Genomic DNA, 24323 nt, shown 5'->3' on the forward strand with positions numbered 1-24323 from the left:
GTATGTCTAGTCTGATGAAAAGAAAGACTAGGGATGACATGACAGCAATATTCCAATATCCCAGGGACTGCCACAAAGAAGAGGGAGTCAAGCTATTCTCCAAAGCACCTGAGGGCAGGACAAGAAGCAATGGGTGGAAATGAATCAAGGACAGAAACAACTTAGAACTAAGGAGAAATTCCTTGACAGTTAGAACAATTAATCAGTTGTCTATAATAATTGCCTCCAGAAGTTGTGAATGCTCCAACACTGGAAGTTTTAAAGTAGAGATTGGATAACCATTTGTTTGACGTGGTGTAGGATATCCTGCCTAATCATTTCAGGTTGGACTACAAGACCAGCAAGGTCCCTTCCAACTCTGTTATTCTATTCCTGTGGTGGTAAACCTATAGCATGCAAGTCAGAGCTTGCACGCAGAGCCCCCTCTGTGGGTCTGTGCGCCATCGTCCCAGCTATTTTAGGTCTCTGCCATGCTTGCCGGGGGGCGCACACGTGCGTGCGCCCACACCTTGCAGCTTGGGCACAGGCGCATACTTTGGCCATTCAATAGAATAGAATAGAATTTTTTTTATTGGCCAAGTGTGATTGGACACACAAGGAATTTGTCTTGGTGCATATGCTCTCAGTGTACATAAAAGAAAAGATACGTTCATCAAGATACAACATTTACAACACAATTGATGATCAATATATCAATATAAATCATAAGGATTGCTAGCAACAAGTTATAGTCATACAGTCATAAGTGGAAAGAGATTGGTGATGGGAACTATGAAACGATTAATAGTAGTGCAGATTCAGTAAATAGTCTGACAGTGTTGAGGGAATTATTTGTTTAGCAGAGTGATGGCCTTCGGGAAAAAACTGTTCTTGTGTCTAGTTGTTCTGGTGTGCAGTGCTCTATAGCGTCGTTTTGAGGGTAGGAGTTGAAACAGTTTATGTCCAGGATGCGAAGGATCTGCAAATATTTTCACGGCCCTCTTCTTGATTCGTGCAGTATACAGGTCCTCAATGGAAGGCAGGTTGGTAGCAATTATTTTTTCTGCAGTTCTAATTATCCTCTGAAGTCTGTGTTTTTCTTGTTGGGTTGCAGAACCGAACCAGACAGTTATAGAGGTGCAAATGACAGACTCAATAATTCCTCTGTAGAATTGGATCAGCAGCTCCTTGGGCAGTTTGAGCTTACTGAGTTGGCGCAGAAAGAACATTCTTTGTTGTCCTTTTTTGATGATGTTTTTGATGTTAGCTGTCCATTTGAGATCTTGCGATATGATAGAACCCAGAAATTTGAAGGTTTCTACTGTTGATACTGTGTTGTCAAGTATTGTGAGAGGTGGAAGTATGGAAGGGTTTTTCCTAAAGTCTACCACCATTTCTACGGTTTTGAGTGTGTTCAGTTCCAGATTGTTTTGGTTGCACCACAAGGCTAGTCGTTCGACCTCTCGTCTATATGCGGATTCGTCATTATATCGAATGAGACCAATCACTGTTGTATCATGCCTAAAAGGTTCGCCATCAGCTATTCTATTCTATTCTATTCTATTCTATTCTATTCTATTCTATTCTATTCTATTCTATTCTATTCTATTCTATTCTACTGCCATTTACAGGCAGGGGCGGTTTCTCAATGCATTGCAGCTACATTCAAAATCTGGTAAATCAGGTCTTCTTCTGGATCTCTGCCCCCAAGTCCTTTTTCTGGAGACGCCATCCTTAATAGCTCAGGCCGCTCCAGACCATGACTCTGGTCTGGAGGGAGGAAAACACACAGCTGGCGAAGCGATCTGTGGGAATCAGGGGAATTGGGGCGATGGAAATCAGACACCGCCTTCTCCCCAAACAATCCGTCACCCCCGCTGCGGTTTGCGGCCGGGCGGGGCGGCTGCCTGGCCTCGGATCGCATTGCCTTTGGGCGAGGAGCAGGAGGAGGAGGAGGCTGACAAGGCGGGCGGCAGAAGCTGTCCTCGGTCACGTGGCGCCGGCGCAGAGGAGCAGCTTCTCCCTCCTGCTCTCTCCGGTTGCTGCTCATCGCCCGGCTTCTGGGGATGCTCCCCAGGCACGGCTCTGGCAGCGGAGTCGGGCCGAAGCCGCCACGTCCTTGCGTCGCCTAGCCTTTGCTTTGCCGCGAGGCTCAGGTGACTCTTTTGCCTGGCGGTGATGTAAGGCAACCCCGGCGCTCGCTTGCTCGCTTCGAGAAACCAGCTTCACCTGCCGGGGCTGGAAAAAAAAACACAAAGCACCTCGCCTCCCCGGCTTTAGGCGGCGGGGGGGGGGTTCAAGGCACCCTTTTCTGGCACCAGCGGTGCCACTTTCTTTTGGAAAGGTGAGTCTGGGGTCGGCGGGCGCTTATGTCCTTCCTTTGGATGGTGGGAGAAAGAGGCTTCCTGAGCAGAAAGAGAGGGGGGTGGGGAATGGGCTGCCTCTGGTGGGATCCGATCGCGCTTCTGAATTATGGAACTAGGCCAGGGAGGAGGTCCAGCCGTGTTTATAAGATAGACCCTTCGCGGGACGTCGCTTGCTTTTCCTTGGTGCCCCGAGAACCTTTAGATGAAGGATTTATAAAGGACGAAGCAGTAAAATTCCAGGACTGAGAGCTGTGGCTGGAAGGAGGAAAGGCAACGTATTTAATTTAATTTAATTTTTCTAAGCCTTTCTACTCGACTAAAAAACTCTTCTCCCTCTTAATTGGGGTTTTTTTTGAGGATTTTTAAAATAATAATTATTTAATATTTATTTAATATCACATTTGTTCATTTTTCTCAAAAGGGATGCTTTGGGACAAACTTTTAAGTTTGTATCCATCCTCCCCCTCTTCTGCCGCTGTGTGAAGGGAATTATTTTTCTAAAATTGCATGCACTTGAAGTATATGCATATGCCATCTAAACGTGAAGGTGGCATCCTTTTTTCCTTCAAAATTATAGTTTCACGCTAATACCAATGGGTATAAAAGTGATCAATTAACTGTTAAAACCTAATTTAATTCATCAGTGTAAGCCTATATTGACTTAATGGAAATATTCATTATTCTAATTAAGGTTAAGTTGTTAGATAGGTGGGCATTGTTTTAGATTCCTCCTTAGATAAATTGACATTTTAAAAAGTTTCTTCAGTTGGAAGACTTCTGGATTATGATAAAATTTCTTCCTTCCCATTCAAATGAAAAGCTGTGTGAATGTATTGCTGTCTTATGTTTTATTGTGGAGGTAATATTAAATCTATATGCCCTTTCTTTGTACAGTAGATTTCTTTTTAGGTAATTGGTGTTAAGTTTCTTCAAATGGACAACTTAGGGGAGAGCTCTTAAATAAAAAAAAAACTGGTTGATGCTAAAATATATTCCTTCCCATTCAGATTAAAATTGTTATGTTATATTGTCGAGGTAGTGTTAATTCTAAATGTCCTTTCTTTAAAATCATTTTAATGAATGACACTATGTTGTTGTTATGCAGATGAATCATGGCTATTTATCATTTCCACAAGCATGATCACATTGCATATCTACAAAGACAAAAAACCCACATCTTTCTGGAGGCTATTTTTTTATCTGAAGGATATTTGAATAATTTTCAAAATTGTGGAAAAAGCTAAAATGCTTGTATATCTAAGTGAATGAACAAAAGCTTTCTAGAACTTTGTTTTTAACTTCAACTGAGTGATGCAAGATTAATCATAACCCTTTTTTCAAATTCAGCTGGCTGTTTAATTTTAGCTTATAGAACAATTCAGTTCCTTCAAGTGGATTTTAGTTACAGGGTATGGTATAATCCATCAGTGGCTAGAATAATTGAGACTCAGTGTCAGAAATTTATTGTCTGCTTCTGTGAGACACTCGTATAGTAGTGTTGACAAACCATAGATGCCCAACTAAATATACCACGCTTATTTATTTTATAAAGCTACTCTGAATTTACTAAATACAGACCTAATAAATACATGGAAAATATACTAATTGTATTGAATTGAAAAATCTGGCTAACTAAATCAAAAGTATCAACAAGTGGTAGCACCTTGTCTAGTTGAACAGTGGATCAAGGACTACTTGGTACTTAGCACTTGGATGGAAATCTGTGAAGAATCTCATGTATAGACTAGCTTAAAAAAATCCTAGACGGCAGTGGCAAGACCATTTCCAGATTGTAGCCAAACAACAACAACCCCTTATGAATCTACCCATATTGTCATCAGGAAAAAAATCTCAAGGATATGATTATATTACCAGCTTCCTGTTCTTTGAAGATTTTTCTGAATTCTGGTCACTTTAAAATGATGATACTAAAAATGGATTCTGGGACTTTATATTTACTAATTAACTCTATGCATACAGATACTTCGTCTGGCTCTGATTTGACAATTTAAGGGTAAATCAATAAAAGAGAATGTTTAGCATTATATTTCATAAATGGACTGTCACATTTATATAAGTAATTTGGGATCAGGCCCAGTTTTGCATGGGTTTTACTGTACCTTGTGAGCAGGGGTGGGTTCTATTTACCGTTACTACCTGTTTGCAACAGGACTGTGCGCGCAGAAGCTTCTGCGACAGAGCCTCCCATTGGTTTTACTACCGGTTCACAAGAACTGGTCTGAACCAGGGCAACCCAGTACTGCTTGTGAGATTGTGAGCATCCCTACTGGGCTGGTAATATTACAGGATCAACATGATATTGCACAAATATGATAGGTCCCACAAAGTAATTTAATGTATGAAAATATTTTTATACTGCTTTAGAATGAGCAGAAAATCAGTTGTCATTTAAATGTCAGTGTCAAATGAGATAACATAATGATTTTCCTCCCATTTATCTGCGTATATCAACATTTATGTTGATTGCTTCTTTAGTATCCTATGACTATCACTAAGTGTTGTATCTTATGATTTATGATGAATGTATTTTATGATGACTATGATTTATAACTTATAGCTTTTATGTACAATGAAAGCTTATGCACCGGAGACAAATTCCTTGTGTGTCCAATCACACTTGGCTAATAAAAAATTCTATTCTATTCTATTCTATTCTATTCTATTCTATTCTATTCTATGTATATAAAAATTTCTGACATGGATATGTTTTATGTTTTTGCACAGCTTCTGATGTGATATTGTGTGTTGGTGCTTTTTGAGAGAGAAAGAGAGGAATTGAGGAATCTGGCATATATAATATAGATCCTGGACCAGAGAAGAGGGGGAAAGGGGAAGGAAAGAGAGCTACTGCTTTATAGATTAGCTTTTTTGTCCTTCATATGCATAGCAATCTGTTCTATTTTTATTTTATTTTATTTATTTAATCGTATTTATATACGATTAAATAAATAAAATTCTACAAATATTGCTTCTTTTGTTTTTCATAGCAATACCAATAATGTAATTATATTCCTTCAGCACATATAGTCCTCAAGAGTAAATTGAATTTAGTTAACCTGGTTTTCTAGTATCTTCAGTATTGAAGATGCTGATGATACCTTGTCGTGATTCTCACAATGGATATGCTTCCTACCTATTGTCTTTCTACCCAGACATGAATGGGAGAAAAACACCATTTTTCAAATGAGGGACCTGCCTCTGAGTACACTTACTTAGGAATGGAGCTGCACCTGCTTTTAATGTTTACCAAAAACTTGTGATATATTATGGCCGATGTTGCAAATATAGCACTAAATAATTCACATGCCTTCTGTGAAGGAAAGGGTCAATAGAACTAGAAGGAAGTTCAAGGAGATTCTTTGACATTTGTATTCTAGGAGCAAACAGAATGTATTGTAATTTCTAGGGTTCCTAATACTAAAAAGCCCAGGAAGTTGTTTATGGAAGCCTCCCAATGTGCTAAAGTTTCTTGGCTCACACTATTTCAAGAAGTTGGATTTAAAAATTGGTTTGTTCTGTGGCTTTTCTCTGAAAGGGTGATCTGTGTGAGAGTAAGAAATAGAATTGAGTTCCATATAATACACATGTGCTAAAGAACACACAATTATTCATTTATTGGACTTCTAGATCATTCAGAAGCCGTGATTCTCAGCCATTTCATGATGTTGCAGAAATCAAGCAAGAGCCAAGGATGAGTGTGCGTGTAAGAGAGGGGTGGAGTGGGGAAGAGGAATTAAAGAATTATTTTGAGAAATAACCTTTGAAACAATATCCAACTGTAAAATCTAAACAGGAAAACTGATATACAAAATAATGTGTTTATGGAAAAAAACTTGCTTATGTTTGGTTCCAAAAATAGTGCTTTCTATGATAGGAACATGAGAACTGTGGGAGAACTCATTTTTCTTCACTGTTAACATCTTTTTCACTGTTATGATTAGCTGATGAAATAACATTGGCTGGCTATAACTTGGCATAGAAGGTGCTGCCATACTTGTAGTTCAGAGTTGAAACTCTCATTGTTAAAGGAGACAATCACACCTTGAGTTTTAGATATGCTCACAAACACATGTATATAGCATTTTTGGTTAATCATTCCAATATTGCTAATTTTTTTCTGTTCCAGCAATGGAAAATCCTGAAGAGCTTGTAGGTAGCTGTAGTACTCAGGATGATGACAACTTATACAATGTAAAGCATCATTCATCAATGTGCCAACTTCTGGAAGATCAGTTGAGAAGGAAACTTAAATTTTTCTTTATGAATCCCTGTGAAAAATTCTGGGCCCGAGGAAGGAAACCATGGAAGCTTGGCATACAAATTCTGAAAATAGCCATGGTTACTATCCAGGTGAGGTACACAGCTTCGGTACAATTTGTTTTTAAACTCACACATTTTTGGTTACTGCAATACAAATTCAAGAAGTTATAACCAGTTAAGTGGCAACCCCTGATTTACTGATGCTTTGAGAATTCTGTTTTCCGAACCATCTGTATGGTGTTTGAAACTTTCAGACCTTAATACAGGTAGTCCTCATCTTATAACCATTTGTTTAGCAACTGTCTGAAGTTACGCTGGCACGGTCATGTGATTAGAATTTGGGCAGTTGGCAACCAGGATATACTAATGACGGTTGCAGCATCCTGGAGAAATGTGATCAGCATTTGCAATCTTCCAGCTGGCTTCCAACAAGCAAAGTCAATGGGGAAAGCTGGATTTGTTTAGCAACCGCATAATTCAATTAATAACTGCAGTGATTCATTTAACAACCGTGCCAAAAAAAAAAGATTATAAAATCAGGTACAATTCATGTAATGACTGCCTTGCTTAGCAATTCTGGTCACAATTGTGATCGTAAGTTGAGGTCCATCTGTAAATATTGAAATGACCTCAGTGTTCTTGCATCCTGAATATTTTGGAGGAAAATATTTTTGCCAGGTATTTAGTATTGACAAGTTTAATAATATCCTCATCATATGTTCTCCATCTGTGTTGTATAAGAACTTTCATGAGTGCCAACTAACATAGCCATCTCATTTAGGAATTAAAGGATTTTTAATCCAAATATCTGATGGGTGCTGAATTGGGATAATGTACAGAATAGGCCATTAGTCAAGTGGAGACAACGAACAATATCAAGATTATAGCTGCAGTTCTGATTCATTTCATTTCATTATTATAAGTGTCAGTCTTCAACCTTCTAGTAAATGCTCATTGCTCACCAACTATTGTCTTTCTGTGTGTTCAGAATACAGTATGAAAATGTCCAATATGAACTACACTAATATTATCCAATGTTTTTATTCAGCAAACCATATCCTAAATCAAAAAAATAATACAGATGTAATATTGAATGGGACTAAATTATAAAGGTAACAAGAATATAATTATGTAAATTTAGAAGCAGGCTTGATCACTGAATGAAAATAAAATTTGTAAAATAGGAGGGATGCTACCTAGCTCTCCTTTTCTACTTGCTCAGTTCCTGATTTATTTACAAGATACCTTTCATACGCCCAGAGTAAGATAAATCTACCAAAGGAAGGAGTAGGAAATGGTGGAAGGAATAGAACCAGCTAAGAATGCTCCAAGAGCTATAAAAATTAATGTAGTTGTGGTCAGAATGTACGTATTGAGTATTTTAGCTGAAGGATTCCCTTTCTGTTGAAACTGATACTAAGTTCATATTACATATGAGTTCCACATTTAATGACCTGGGCTGTAATTATCAATACGTGACCAATATTTGTGGAGAAAAGTTTGCATTACAGACTGCTAATATATAACTTTTTTGCGGGGGGGATATTTTCAGCTTGTAGTTTTTGGGTTAAGCAATCAAATGGTGGTTGCATTTAAAGAAGAAAACACAATATCCTTTAAGCATCTATTCCTGAAAGGTTATACAGACAGCATGGATGACACCTATGCAGTGTACACGCAAACCGAGGTCTATGACCAGATCTCCTACACAATAAACCAGGTAATTTTTATATATATAAAAAGCATCCTTATATTGTATAAAAGTAAAATTATACACTGAATTTAAACTAAGCTTGAAAAAAGCCAAATCATTATATGTGAACAGATATGCATAGAAGGAAAATCAGATTGGTTTCCTGTACCGCATAGCTTGCATTGGCTCTAATGAGTCAAGAGATGAAGACCTTTTAATTTCATGATAGCCTCATGAGATAAATGTAACATGGCCAATTGGCCCATAAAAATGAGGTTTTCTATAATTGAATCTATTTCACTGAGTTTTATTTGAACCTTAGTCTTTGTAAATCCATTCATGAGGTCAATAAATCTGAAAAGCAGAATGTTCTATCACAGACATCCTCTTGCCTCTCTAATTAGCTCAGTTTTCATTATCGGGCAGCTCCATTAACTGGTTGTCCCTTGTCGCTTAGTTCTTACAGCTGCGTACTATTTCTGTTGGAAATCATGCTTACGAAAAGAGAGGATCTGAAGAGACGCCCATGGCAATATGTCAGTACTTCTACAAGAGAGGAATTATCAGCCCTGGAAATGACACTTTCGATATTGACCCAGAAATTGAAACTGGTGATATACTGAACTACTCAAATCAGATAGATTGTTTCTGTGTGTGAGAGAGAAAGGAGAATGAGAGAGAGGGGAGGAGGGAGAAAGAGAAGCAGAAACAGAGACAACGTGAGGAAAGTCATAGTGTTTAAAAGCAAATACACAGTAATTTCCAGTAACATTACAATATAATGGATAGACACTTCAGATATTTTATTAGGCACACTGTACAGGAAGAAACTCAACTACCGGAGATAGTCCTCACTTACCAATTGCTTCATTCAGCAACAGTTCAGAGTTATGAAAACAGTGAATAGGTATATTTAAGACCAATCCCCGAACTTGCAGCTGTTGCAGCATCCCTGAAGTCACACAATCACAATTCAGGTGCTTTGCAATTGGCATGTATTTATAATACCGTAGACGCAGCATCCCATCATCGTGATTGCCATTTGTGACCTTCGCAGCTGGCTTTTAACAAGCAGAATCGTTGTGGAAAATGGCAGACAGTCACAAGTTCTGGTCACATGACATTTCATTTAACAACCTGAAGTAATTTGATTTATGACCGCAGTGGAACTGACATCCTGAGCATGGCACTGTCACGTGATATTTCACTTCATGACTATATCACTTAGCAACTGTGGTTGGTAAGTGAGGACTACTGGCACATTAGAGTCTTGTTTAAGTCATTATGAAAACTGCAATAGTGATGTGAGTGCTTCACTTAATTCCTTGCCCCAAGTCACTCAAACGATGTCAGCTTCAGTCAGACCTAATACGTTCCATACAGCTATATATGGTTTATATCTAGGGAAATTCTCAGTCATCTAGGTCATGGTTGTCCTGAAGGTGCTTTTTCAAGAGGCAACTGGACTTTCTGGTTTTTCTTTGAAGATGTTTTGCTTCTCAGAGCTTCAGCTCAGAGCTGAAGAAGCTTCTTGGATGAGAAGCGAAACATCTTCAAAGAAAAACCAAAAAGTCCAGTTGCCTCTTGAAAAAGCACCTTTGGGGTGTACATGGCTTAGTTTCTGAGTGGCCCGATACTCTGTTGATAAAAATTGCTGACTCATAGGCTAGTGTGATGACTCTCTTGTAATTGTATGTGAAGCAGTTCTTCATACCAGTAATTATTGAACAGAGTTAAGAGTGCATCTACTTGCAAGATACTGTAATATAATCAAAACCGAAACAGATTGCCACCCCTCTTCCACAAAAGTGTCTTGCCAACTCAACATTGCAGACATCGGTTGTGTAATCTCAACACTGATTGTTGATTCAGGTTCAGGGTGAGATTTACCATAAGGCAAAGTGAGACAGTCGGCTCAGAGTGTAGACGTGTGATAGAAAGCATTAGTAACCTGTTGGATGACATAAATGTTTGCTGTGTGGATTATTTTGCGCTCTTACTCTTTTGCCCTGAAGTATTGAAGAAAATGTCACCTCACGACGCACTTACAAAGCCAGTTGGCTTATGTACCTGACCTGGGCAGGGTGCCGTTCATGTTCATGTGCTTTAGGCAAATACCGAAATATCTTGGCTGACTCTGCCCTGCCTTTCAGCCTGGACCTCTAAAACTTTGTGAATAAACCTGAGTGGTCAGTCTTAGCTGTTCAACATTAATATTGATTACTGAACATATAGAATTATTGGTAGTGTCTTATGGTAGTTCAGAAGCATTGTGACTTCCTTTTGGAGGTTGGAAATAGTGACATAAATAATAATCTTAGTGAACTAATGTAGTAAACATATGCACAACATTTCTGACCAATACCAAGGCTGAATTCTATAAGGACATCTTAGCTCAAACTTATTGTGTTTGAATGATATTAAAGGACTCTTGAAAGATTGAGGGTCTTTTCTTGATATATGTGTAAGGAATTACAATTACAGTACATTATAATTATAAGGACTTTTTAGATTACTGTTTCTTCATTTTATTTAGATGTAAGTAATTTATAACTGCATTGAAATATCATTCTACAGACATAAATCGAAGAGCCTGTAACCCTAGAAATAATATTGTAATTCTACACTTATTTGGTATTAGGGTACTGATCTGTGGATCAAGTATAAAATTTCCTTTTTGAATTTATTTTTAAGTAGCAGATATTTCCAGGGATTCATTATCAAATAAGAATTCCCACAAGGCAGAAGTTCAGTAAATGCATACATTAAATAAAAAAAACACATAGCTGCTTTTTTCTTACAAGTATGAAGAAAGATTTTACTTCTCATATTATTTTGATAAGACTACTAATGACCAGACTGGATTTAATTTCCTTATTACTGATTTTCTGTCTTCTTTAGCTTATGAAATGTCGAGTATTTTCTATATAAACCATCTGTCTTCCCACAGAGTGTCTTTATGTGGAGCCAATGCTACCTCTGGAAAATGGGACACTGAGGAAGACTCCTTTCAATTTCACTTTAGACTTCCATAGGTGAGGAGAAATAAAAGTTGCTGGTATTCTTGAATATTTTTGGTAATGATGAAATAAAGCTCCAGTCTCTGTTCTAGACTTGTGACTCTGACACTCATATTCAAACTGAAGGCCATTAATCTCCAGACCATTCGACAACATGAACTCCCAGACTGCTATGATTTCACACTATCAGTAAGTAAAAATGTGGAGTCCGTGGAATTTTCTGAGCTTGGTTGTGTATTTGCAGATAAACTAGGTAGCATCAGGAGTAGAAAAGCAAGTAAAAAAAAAAAAGTTTGAACTCCTGATAAGACTTGTAATTAGTTTTTTTCTGAAGGGCAGGTTTGAATGAGAGAAATGGGCCTAGATTGTGTCAACTTCTTCTTAAAGTGGACTGTTGCAGTATATGTATTAACAACTTAGAAGTAGAGAATGAAGTGAAATTACTAAACTGAATCTAATCAAGAGGCAGGCACCAGCGATTTATTGCCATCAGAGATTTGCCTGCCCACAGCTGCAAATACACTGTCAGTAATTCATCTTTTCTCCTTTTAGTAAGTTCAAGACATATTTCTGTATAGTATTAGCTTTTTGAATTGTGTTAACAATAATATTAATACTTTTGCTTATGCATGTAACTATATTCTAATTGTGCATTTTAAAATTTGTTTCTATTTCTTTTTGGTTGATGGTGGCTGGTGGTTATCCTGAATACTCCTCAGATGGAAAAGTGTGATAAAACTCAAATAGTGATAAAAATAGCAATATTTCTAAAACAATATTAAAGAGATGGAGAAATTGGGTTATGTTCTCTTGTTTTGTTCGAGGGTTATTCAGATATAGTCTTCCTTCATTTTATTTCTCCATCTTATTTTTAAACTGCTTAGATTTTGGGAAGAATGGTACACTGGCAGAACTAAATGCATGGGCAAAAAACCCCCCAAACCAGGGGTGAAATCCAGCAGGTTCTGATAGGTTCTAGAGAACCGGTAGCGGAAATTTTAAGTAGTTTGGAGAACCAGCAAATACTACCTCTGGCTGGCCCCAGAGTGGGGTGGGAATGGGGATTTTGCAGTATCCTTCCCCTGCCATGCCCACCAAGCCACACCATGCCCACCAAGCCACACCCACAGAACCAGTAGAGAAAAATTTTGGATTTCACCACTGCCCCAAACCCTAAGCATTTTCTGTTTTCTACGGGATGTGCATTTTATATGCCATCAGTGCTTTAAAGTTATACTTCAAGCTAACTATAAGACTTCACGGCTTCTTTGAGAAGCTGAGATAGAAAATAGGTAGGTAGGTAGGTAGGTAAGTAGATAGATAGATAGATAGATAGATAGATAGATAGATAGATAGATAGATAGATAGATAGATAGATAGATTTTGATTTTGATTTTATTACCCAAGCATTTGGCATAAACTGTTCAGATTCTATCTGAACTAATGAGGGATCGAAGTGTTTAGAAATAATAATAATAATAGCATCTTTTCTACCTCCACAATATCTACAGATAGTCTTTGATAACAAAGCTCATAGTGGAAGAATTAAAATAAGTCTAGACAATGATATTGCCATCAACGAATGTAAAGACTGGCATGTTTCTGGATCAAGTAAGTTTCTTTTTTTAAAAAAACCATTATTTTGTTATTACTTATTTAGTGCTTAGTGGTTTTATTGAAGGCCTAGTGATACATGAAGTTAAACACAGTATTTGCTATAATCTGCCGTAACTATATTTTTAAAAGTGTGTGTGTCAACTGAGCACACAATTTGAATATGAGTGTGTGTTACATCATTTCATCTTTTGCTATAGTCCTTAAAAAAGTCTCTTTCTATATGGTTAATATTTACAGTATATTAGAAGGGAATTCCCCACAATGGGAAATTTTCCCAAATGCAAATAACTAACTTGAGAGAGGAGGGGTTCTCGAAAGGTGTGAAGCATTCATTCTTTTTGATGGCTCTGAATCCTTTAATTATCCACCTCTCCCTTTTTCAATGACATTTATTGTTAAGTAAGATGGAGACCCCTTCTCCATTATTAGCACTCTCTCAAGGCAATTTCATGAAGAAAATTCCCCTCCAGACACAAATGAGTATGTGTCTATGAGCACACGAGGTTAACAATTACGCATAGACAAGTAATTCAATCTTCTTTTTCCCAGTACAGAAGAATACCCACTACATGATGATCTTTGATGGTTTTGTCATACTGACATGTCTTGCATCACTGATTCTCTGCACACGATCTGTAATTAAAGGAATTCATCTACAAAGGGTAAGCTTATGTTTGTCAGTATCTCTTAATAAATGTAATTGCAGCTTCTCAACAGCAGTTTCTCTTTTCTTGCCCACTCACATATCCTAGGAATTTGTGACTTTTTTCCAACATCACTATAAGAAAGAAGTATCTTTCTCTGACCTGATGGAATTTGTCAATGGATGGTATATCATGATCATCGTTAGTGACCTTCTTACCATAGTTGGTTCTACATTAAAGATGGAGATACAAGCTAAGGCAAGTGATTTGCATGCTGATTAGATGACCTGTGTTCCAGTTTTGGAAGTCCCAGTTGAAATCTTGTTGGCCAACCTGAATTTTGTTATTTTTATAGTTCAGTTGAGTCTTCATCTGGGGGAAATGGTCAGATTGAGGAAACTGCTGCTCCAGAGAAAGGACTTTTCTAGGTGTATATTTTACCTATCCATGGTAATGGCATTATAAATTAGGAATGAGCAGTATCTGTGCATATCATCAAAAGACTATTAATTTGTTGTGCTCTCTGTCCACCAGGAAACAGCTCTCTGTCATTTTTTATACCAATTTTTAATGTCATAAGATATACTCACCTTCCAAGAATGGTCTTGTCTATCTGCTAATCCAGCAAAAATATTTATTTATATGCCACCCATCTCAGTGTCAAAAGTCAAGAAAATACAGTGTCGCCAAGTGTTAAAATGAATATGAAAGGTATTTTTTTTTCTGGGGACCCCACCTGAAATTCAGTCAGTGTAATTTATTGAACATCATCTTAATCTTCATATAGAGTCTGACAAGCTATGACGTCTGCAGTATCCTCTTAGGAACTTCCACCATGCTTGTGTGGCTTGGAGTGATCCGCTACCTCAGCTTCTTTCAGAAATATAATGTAAGGATCTTCTGGAACCTTCATGTCCTTGGTATTTATTTCTGTTATTGCCTGGCGGTACTGAATACCTTTGGAAAGTCTAATGAGCATCTCTGGGTTTTTGTTTGGACCTTGTTTTTCAGCTGCTTATTTTGACTCTCCGTGCAGCATTGCCCAATGTCATTCGATTTTGCTGCTGTGCGGCTATGATTTATCTGGGTTATTGCTTCTGTGGCTGGATTGTGCTGGGCCCATATCATGCTAAGGTACTGTGATTGGGATATTTGTCATCTAGTTTTGTATCTGAAGTATCTTGGGCAAATGTTAACAAAATGAGCATGCTGCCAAGATATCTGAAAACGCCAGTTTATCTCTCTAGTTATGTAACTATACATTCTCACCAGAATATGGAGTTCTCATGTATAAGTATATATTCTCTATTATCTGAGGCATTGATGCAAACATTAATAAAATATTGTAATATCCCGAGTTTTTCAAGGGCTGGTATTGAGTAAAACATGTAACATTTATTTGCTGTTTACTGTATTTGGCCAGTATTTTTAAAACAACTTGAGCAAAAATGGAAATAATTTTCTTTTCTTTTGTCTGTTTGTTTTTGAATATTTGTTCTCTTCTAGTTCCATACCTTGAATATGGTTTCTGAATGTCTTTTCTCTTTGATAAATGGAGATGACATGTTTGCTACTTTTGCAAAAATGCAACAGAAAAGCTATCTGGTATGGCTATTCAGTCGGATCTACCTCTACTCTTTCATTAGCCTCTTTATCTACATGGTCCTGAGTCTCTTCATTGCCCTAATTACAGACACATATGAAACAGTGAAGGTACATAAATATTTACTATAGGATGTTATGTTCAATTTTTTAAATGTGAATTTCCAAAAGTTCTGAAATATTTTTCTGAATATCAAATGATTTTGTTCATCTCATTAGTCTTCTGTGCATTCAGAGATATTCTACATCTTTGCAAGAATTCAGCATAGCATCATGACATCATCATACAAATGACACAGAGCTCTGATAAGTTCATATTAACTGCAAGTAAGCAAGAAAGGACCATTTGCATGATGACATCATGATGCAGTGTCATCATTTATTCCACGGGTATCACACTCACGGCGTCACGTTGCCATCACATGACGTATCACAATGTTTTTCCCCTTTGCGGAGCTGGGGTGGGCGTGGCCTGCACATGATGCATCCAACCCACAGGCCTTCAGTTTGACACCCCTGGTTTATTTATTTAGAACTACATCACTTTCTTACCATTCCTGGGCAATAAAGCTGAATGGATGTATCCATGTAAATCACAAGGAGTTGGAGAAGATGGTTTTGCTTTTTGATTTCAGAATTTTCCTCTTCTCTCATATGAAAAAATATAATTTGGCAGCATCATTTGGAAGAGATCTGAGTATTTCTTCCAAGGCAATTAGAGTCTGCCTGGAATCCTTAGGCCTCAAGTTGTGTTCCCCTGTCATTTCTACCAGTCTTGATTGTAACCTTGTTGCTGGTATCCTTAAGATTTATATTGACTGTTTCCCTATGACTATCATTAAGTGTTGTACCTTACGATTCTTGACGAATGTATCTTCTTTTATATACACCGAGAGTGTATGCACCAAGACAAATTCCTTGTGTGTCCAATCACACTTGGCCAATAAAGAATTCTATTCTATTCTATTCTATTCTATTCTATTCTATTCTATTCTATTCTATTCTATTCTATTCTATTCCATCCCATCCCATCCCATCCCATCCCATCCCATCCCATCCCATCCCATCCCATCCCATCCCATCCAATTCTATTGAAGCCAGATAAAATGCAGTTTACAAGTCCACCCTAATCTCCAATCTCATGTGGAATCTTGGGGGGAGGCGGATGAGAAACAGGATGCAAGAACCTCACTTTTCTACTTACTTTTAATAGCTTCTAACTCACTAAAAGAAACCCTGTCTGACCTCCCCTATTTTTCCTCACCCAAGGCCTCTTTAAAAATTGTGTTTTTCATAGCCGTTTAATATCCACTGGAGTTGTTCTACATAACAACTTTTTGTTTTTTAGCATTACCAGCGTGAAGGCTTTCCAGAGACAGAACTTCATTCATTCATAGCCCAGTGCAAAGATCTGCCAAACTCTGGAAGATACAGATTAGAAGAGGAGAGTCCTATCAATATCTTCTGCTGTTGTAAAAGGTTAGTGACTAAAGGACTGGGTGACAGCTACATTACCTGATAGCTTGTGTGTGTTTCCCCTCCCTTTTCTTCAATGTTATATTCCATCCTGGGTACAACACTGAAGTTGGCTTCTGTGAGAACAGAAAGCAGGTTAACAGGACATCAGTCTTGAATCTAGTGAAACTGTAGGCACTTCCACATTAAGCCTAGTGATCCTGCACTGGTTTGAAAGCTGCTCTGGATTCTCATGATTCCTCAATGTCAAGCCATGTTAGAAAGCTGAGTTTATTTCCAGCATTGGTAAATGGAAGAGTTTTTTTTTCCAAAACATTCTGCTTTCATTTCCCCATTGGAGGAGCTCATGCCATAACTTTTCTTCTGGCTCTTGAGCAAATAGACGAAATGCTGATATGCCAGCTCTGCAACTCCTCTCAGGAGCCTAAAGAAATGGAGCAGGAGTCCAATCAAATAGGATTTTTTTTTTCAGATTCCTCCTTTTCAGCTCTGAATCTGTTGGCTTGAATAGTTTTGCTGTTCTCTCTTCATCTTTCCCTTTTTTATGTAACAAGGGTAATCGGGACTTTCTCTTCTTGGACCAGGATAGATGATAGATAGATAGATAGATAGATAGATAGATAGATAGATAGATAGATAGATAGATAGATAGATAGATAGCGATAGAGAGAGAGAGAGAGAGAGATAGTTTAGATAGATAGATAGATAGATAGATAGATAGATAGATAGATAGATAGATAGATAGATAGATAGATAGATAGATATGCTTTTTTCAGCATTTCAAATTGTCAGAACTGAAAGCAATTATTGATTCTGAAGGCTTAAGGAATAAAGATACCAATGGACCTTTTAAATAATGGTCCATAAGATAACTTATGTATTAGTTATATTTTTGTAAAGTGAGCAATTGTGATTATCCGCACTAATTGTTTATTTTTTTTAACATTAAGATTTCTAACCTTGCTGTTCTTATCCAGGGTGACTTGTTTTATTAAAATTATTTCCTTTAGATCAATAGATCTTGTTTGATTTCTAAAATGGGACCATTTTGATTTCTTTCTCTTTATCATATATTTTCTGTAGCTGGATAAATTATCTCTGCACCTTTTCCCCTTCTTTAGGTCTTAATGAAAATATTGGCAATAATTGCTGAAATTAGTTGGAGATTCTGGAGCTGGACAATCATCACAGATTCACTGAGGAATAATCAAAGAAGACATTCAAATATAAGAGGCACAAAATTGTCATAAATGTTTTTGGAATATGTGCTGGTAATCACGTTAATTCTAATTTATAAATTGAGTCCTAATTACCATATAATGGACAGGTTAAACTTGTTATGAAAAACAATGGAAAACGAAAATTATATTGTGATGTTACAGGCACAATGTATGAATAATTTACATGACTTAATCGCATAAGCTTTTCTCAGTTTTCTATAGGTATCTGTAGATTACCTTAAAAGTAAAGGAGAGCAGATGGTTTCAGTATTTTCTCTGTGTGTGATTTGACACAGGTCACTAGAGGACTTTTGACTCCCAGTGGTTTATAAAATACCACAGAAAATAAAACTATAAAAATGGTTCATACCCTTTTCTTGCACAACTGAATTGAAGGAGATTGATAGTGGACAACCAAGAGTGGATTTTGGTTCCCCATCAAATTACATGTTTTTCCTGATATGTTCCACAACTTGATAATTTTTAGAGTTTTCAAGTTTAATTGTTTGCTGAATCTGTTGAATTTGTGAATCTGTTATGTTAGCCAACATAAAGGTGGTTGGCCTCGTTATTTATTCTAATTATTCTGTGAAAGAACTCCTATTTGGAACTTAAAACAGCCTCTTATCCATCACTTTCATGTCTAAGGCAGGACTATAATTCACAGGCTCCTGGTTTCTAGCCTGGTGCCTTAACCACTGTTAATGCCCTGGGTACTGTGTACCAGAAAAATATTCTTAACTTAATATTTTACTATTTTAAGAAATGCACAGATATGTTTTAAATAAGTTAGCTAGTAGCAAACTGACCTTAAAAAGGGAAAGATCATACCTCGTATCAGAAAAAGTTATTTTCCTTTATGCAAAATCTTATCTTTACTGTTCAATGTCATTTATGACCAGAGGTGGGTTTCAGCAGGTTCTGACCAATTCTGGAGAACCGGTAGCGGAAATTTTGAGTAGTTCGGAGAACCGGTAGTAAAAATTCTGACTGGCCCCCGTCTATTCTCTGCCTCCCAAGTCCCAGCTGATCGGGAGGGAATGGAGATTTTGCAGTAACCTTCTTCTGCCATGCCCACCATGCCACGCCCACCAAGCCACACCCACAGAACCAGTAGTAAACATTTTTGAAACCCAGCACTATTTAGGATCCACATTGGTCTTCAAAGGATTTCATCTGAAACACTAGGATGAAAGAGAATATATCAGCAAAAGAATAACTAGAAATCATTGGCCAGGGCAATCTTAGTCCATATTCCCTAACATTGGAAGCATAGACATTTAATAATAATAATAATAATAATAACAGAGTTGGAAGAGACCTTGGAGGCCTTCTAGTCCAACCCCCTGCCCAGGAAATCTGACACCATTTTAGACAAATGGTTAGCCAACATTTTCTTAAAAATTTCCAGTGTTGGAGCATTCACAACTTCTGCAGGCAAGTTGTTCCACTGATTAATTGTTCTGTCAGGAAATTTCTCCTTAGTTCTAAGTTGCTTCTTTCCTTGATCAGTTTCCACCCATTGCTTCTTGTTCTACCCTCAGGTGCTTTGGAGAATAGTTTGACTCCCTCTTCTTTGTGACAACCCCTGAGATATTGGAACATTGCTATCATGTCTCCCCTAGTCCTTCTTTTCATTATACTAGACATACCAGTTCCTGCAACCATTCTTCATATGTTTTAGCCTCCAGTCCCCTAATCATCTTTGTTGCTCTTCTCTGCACTCTTTCTAGAGTCTCAACATCTTTTTTACATCGTAGCGACCAAAACTGAATGCAATATTCCAAGTGTGGCCTTACCAAGGCATTATAAAGTGGTATTAACACTTCACGTGATCTTGATTCTATCCCTGTTTATGCAGCCCAGAACTGTGTTGGCTTTTTTGGCAGCTGCTGCACACTGCTGGCTCATATCTAAATGGTTGTCCACTAGGACTCCAAGATCCCTCTCACAGTTACTACTATTGAGCAAGGTACCACAGGTACCTGTGCATTTTGGGTTTTTTTGCCTAAATGTAGAACCTTACTGTTGAATTTCACTTTGTTAGATAGATTTCTAAAATCATGCTGGCAACAGATCAGTAGATTGGAAGTGAGGGAACAGAGATATTTGCAAAAAGATTACTGTCCTGCTTGGAAGAATGGAAGAGAATGTATGTCCATTCCAAGCCAGTATAGGTAGTCCTCAACTTACGACCACAATTGAGCCCAAAATTTATGTTGCTAAGTGAGAAATTTGTTTAAGTGAGTTTTGTCCCATTTTACAACTTTCCTCCCCCCATTTGTTAAGTGAATCTCTGCAGCTGTTAAATTAGTTACACACTTGTTAAGTGAATCTGGTTTCCCTCTTGACTTTGCGCGTCAGAAAGTTGCATAAGGGGAATCACATGATCCTGGGACACTGCAACCATCATAAATGTGAGCCAGTTGTCAAGCATCTGAATGTAAATCACGTGATCATGGGTATGTAGCAATGGTCGTAAGTGTGAAAATAACTCACTCAGTGCCATTGTAACTTCAAACAGTCATTAAGTCAACTGTTGTAAGTTGAGGACTATGTTACAAGCTTTAAGAAAATGTTAGAGAATCAATTGGATCTATGGCCTTTCCCTGAGCCTGCCTCCTTCTGGTTCTTTCTGAAGTCAGAGTTCATTAACATCAGAATCTGACTGAGTCTTGAAGAGTTCTCACATCAAGGCTAGATTCTTCTCCTTAGAGGGAAAATCCTACAGTTCCAAAATCCCCTAGCTCAGGGGTGTCAAACTCGTGACGACAATGTGTATCACAACTTTTCTCCCCTTCGCTAAATCGGGAGGGTGTGGCCAGTGTGTGACACATCTGGCGAGTTTGACACCCCTGCCCTAGATCATAGGGTTAAAACTTAAGCTTTGTACTGGTTTAATCTCTTTTTAAAATTACTTATCGGAAAGAAGAAACTTGCAGTGCTTGCTCCTAAGAAACAATTTCACTAAGAGTAGACTTTCACGACAAGTATTAGTTAGACAGTATTGGGCTTCAGCATTTAGTGGCTGTGTTCCGGACCACAAATTTCCTAACATTTTGCTGTGGCTGGCAGATGATCTGCAGACCACAGGCAACAAAGCAGGAAATGACTGGGCTTCTTCTATCTTTATAGGCAGGTGTCCTCACTTTTGATTAACCAACTGCTCAGCAGTTTCCCTAGGAACTGGAAAAGACATATTTGAGCAAAGCTTCAGAAACAAAAATAGACAACAAATTATTTAAATGTGATTAAATAATGTTTTAATCCAGTTACAGCCAACTTTAATGGCTATTGTCTTATCATATGCTATCCTAGTTTTGGCAAAGGCCACAGGAGAGGCTGTTACTGGAAGGACCAAACTGGGATTTTCATCCCTTCAAGGAGCTTTCTGAAGTAATTTTTTCAAAAAAGTAAAAATGATACATCAAACTATGGAAGACAGATTTTAATCTCATACCTCCCCTGGAAACTTTCATGGCTGTCATTCAGTGGTTTACTGCTTGATTTAGCATAGCAATCTTAGAAAGCTCCAGGGCTTGAAAAAAACAACATGGAGACCACCTGTGATCCACAGGTTTCCTACTGCATCAGTCATTAAAGTTCAATACCAAATTTATTTGATGCTCTTCCAATTATAGTAGATGGAAATAATTGGATTGACACATTTGAATTTTTTGGTCTATTCTTAGATAAAAAGAGATCATTCAGTGATAGAGAACTGAATATTTTATTATAGTACATAATAAATGTATCATCAGTGCAGTATGTTTCTCAAATCTTTATATTAAGTAAATGCTATCTGCTTACAGTAGAGCAAGAATGGGCATAACATGAAATATGCTTAATTATAGTTCTTAACTTTTCCCTGTCTTAGGACTGTTAAATAATTGTATAAAAATCTTGAAATGAAACTTGACTTTTATGGATGTTTTATGGATGTCATGTTATATTGGAAAGCAAATCTGAAAAATAAAGAAAATCTATTTTTAGACTCAAAATTTCAGATGCAGAAGCAATAATTACAGCACAAACTGTTGACAAAAGACAAAACAAGATAATATAATGTACTATGTACAAACTTTTGAAAGTATAAAACATGTTGGCTGTTCTCATTTTGTAAAATGATACTGTAGAAAATAATATATTATTTTGAATGTACATCCAAATATTATATTGAATGGTACATATTAACACTACAAATAAATATTTCTTTATCCAGTAATGGCTTTGTGTAATTTAAAAAATGATTTCATATTATAGTAGTATGTTTTCATATTGTACATCCATCCATCCATCCATCCATCCATCCATCCATCCATCCATCCATCCATCCATCCATCTATCTGAGTTGGGGCCTAGAGAAAATTCCCAAAGGAAGGAAAATATAAAGTTGCAGAGTTGTATGATTTGAAACAATATTTTGTTCTGTTTTACTTAAAAGTCTTTTTTATCAATTATCTATATTCTACCTTAAGTAATCAGCAGTAATCAATAGATATGCCACATTGTCTGATGGTATTATGAAAGAGTAATACTAATAAAATTGAGGTGTATTTTTCCCAGTTCAAATTGGGCTGAGTGAAAGTCTTGTCAAATCCAACCAGGGAATATTGAAGCTCAAAATTTAAAAGTAGCTTCCCCTTAAAGGTTTACCTAATAAAGTTGGTAACAGGGAAGGCTAAAATTAATATTTCTGAACCAGAAACAACTATCTTCAGTTATTACTATTCAGGCAAATCCTATATGTTAGGCGATATCCACCTCTAATTAATTTCTCTTTTGCTTTTTAGTGGCCTGTTTAATGCAGAAAAAGGCTTTGTGCAAGACTAAAGTGCACAATTCAATCTGAACATATTCCTTCTGTCTATTAAAGCCCATTGTTATGTTTACTTCACGTTGAATTTGCCTATGCATATTGTTATGGCTGTAGATCTACCACCACCATTATCTCATAGCCTAAGAATTGTCCTTATCAACCATACTGGCCTGGTGGTCAATGGTTCTGCTATTCAACCTGTCTTTTGCCTTTTCCTGTCCTAAAGCTGCATAGAGGTTTACTGTATAACGAAGCCTGACGAATTGTGGATACAAGATATTCAGATGACATTTACAAAAGGAAAGTGCCTATCATTATAAGATAGATACAGACAGATGATCTCTATACACTGGGTTCCACTTGTAAATAAAGTTTGCCAGATGGTAATCAGATGGAGTCGTCATCCCAGGCCATGGCATGTCTTTAAAAATTAGGAGAAATAAAAACAAGCCTGCTGATCCCCTTTTCTATCCATTGTGTAAGAAGCTTTCCAAGTTTGAGAAGATAAGGGCCAGGACTTATCTGACAGATTCTGGAGCTTTTGAGCCAGAGAGAATCAAAATGTCATTTGTGATGGGCAGTCTTTCTTGGCTGGCTTCTTCCTTCCTTTTACTCCACTCTTCCGCTTTGCCTCATAAGGACATCCTGTGTTTCAAGAACCATATTTATGCTGCAGATATCCAGAGGATTATTTGGCAGTGGCAAAGAAGCTTGGGTTTTCTGTAACTCTTGTGATGCCTTGTGGTGATCTAGATTTTTGCAACCAATATATCCATGTGATCAAATTTGTTGAAGGCACAGCAAGAGAGATGTTTGTGATTTTCAGGGTGGCTGCTTGTTCTGCCTTCACTATGTATATGTACACTTCTGACTTCTTCACATCCACTACTGTCTCTGTCCAAATCCCATGGACCAGTTTTAAAATCACAATTGTTCTGGCTCTAGTTACCAAAAACTAAATCAGCAGAGCGGTCTTTTTTACAGGGACCAAAATCATTCCCACCCTTGCTTCTTTTAAGATTAGGCAACCTGGTTTGCAAACATCCACATGGCAGGACAAAATAGTCTTTCCACATTTCTCTATTATCTAGTAGTCAATCTAGAATTCTGCGGTCAAATATGGTTCAGTAATCTAAGCTTTGCTGCCTGATTTGTTGCAGATGTAGAAGCAAAACAATCCTTACCCAAGTCTAGTCTCTTTAAAGTATTAAATAAAAATAATAAAGTTAGCCATCAAGACCCCAACCTCTTTTCCTTAATGTTCTCCTGATCATTCAATAAATGGATTTTTATAAGCCCACAAAATAGGCAAGATACTAAAAGGTCTCTTTGCTGCCATCTAGTAACCATTTAAAATTTTTGCAGCCCAAATATGGTTCTTGGGTGGGGGTGGGGGGATGTTTTGCTGCAAATAATACTGGAAGATAAAATATCCTGAGCCGAGAAGGCTCACTATGAAAAAGGCCAGTGGAACAGATGTGCGCACATCTTATGTGTGTGCATCTCCTCAGTTTAGTGCCAAATAGATCCCCAAGATTCACAATCACGATCAAGCCCAGCACTGCCCAAACTGCTGCCTTCCAGAGGTTTTGAACCTCTCCTGACG

At 37.4% G+C, this 24323-nt stretch overlaps 1 protein-coding gene across 1 annotated transcript; it reads left to right on the forward strand.

Annotated features, from left to right (window-relative positions):
• Window positions 1–1931: 1931 nt before the first annotated feature.
• On the forward strand, window positions 1932–22114 carry MCOLN3 (mucolipin TRP cation channel 3). The gene is made up of 14 exons (XM_058177758.1): window positions 1932–2323; window positions 6493–6716; window positions 8179–8346; window positions 8777–8930; window positions 11270–11354; window positions 11432–11528; window positions 12851–12950; window positions 13506–13618; window positions 13709–13858; window positions 14388–14489; window positions 14612–14734; window positions 15107–15313; window positions 16551–16681; window positions 17800–22114. The coding sequence occupies exons 2-14, from the start codon at window positions 6495–6497 to the stop codon at window positions 17804–17806; spliced, it is 1659 nt and encodes a 552-aa protein (XP_058033741.1). The 5' UTR covers window positions 1932–2323; window positions 6493–6494; the 3' UTR covers window positions 17807–22114.
• The last annotated feature ends 2209 nt before the right edge of the window (window positions 22115–24323 follow it).

Source organism: Ahaetulla prasina, chromosome 3 (assembly GCF_028640845.1).
Source record: "Ahaetulla prasina isolate Xishuangbanna chromosome 3, ASM2864084v1, whole genome shotgun sequence".
NCBI classification, from domain to species: Eukaryota; Metazoa; Chordata; class Lepidosauria; order Squamata; family Colubridae; genus Ahaetulla; species Ahaetulla prasina.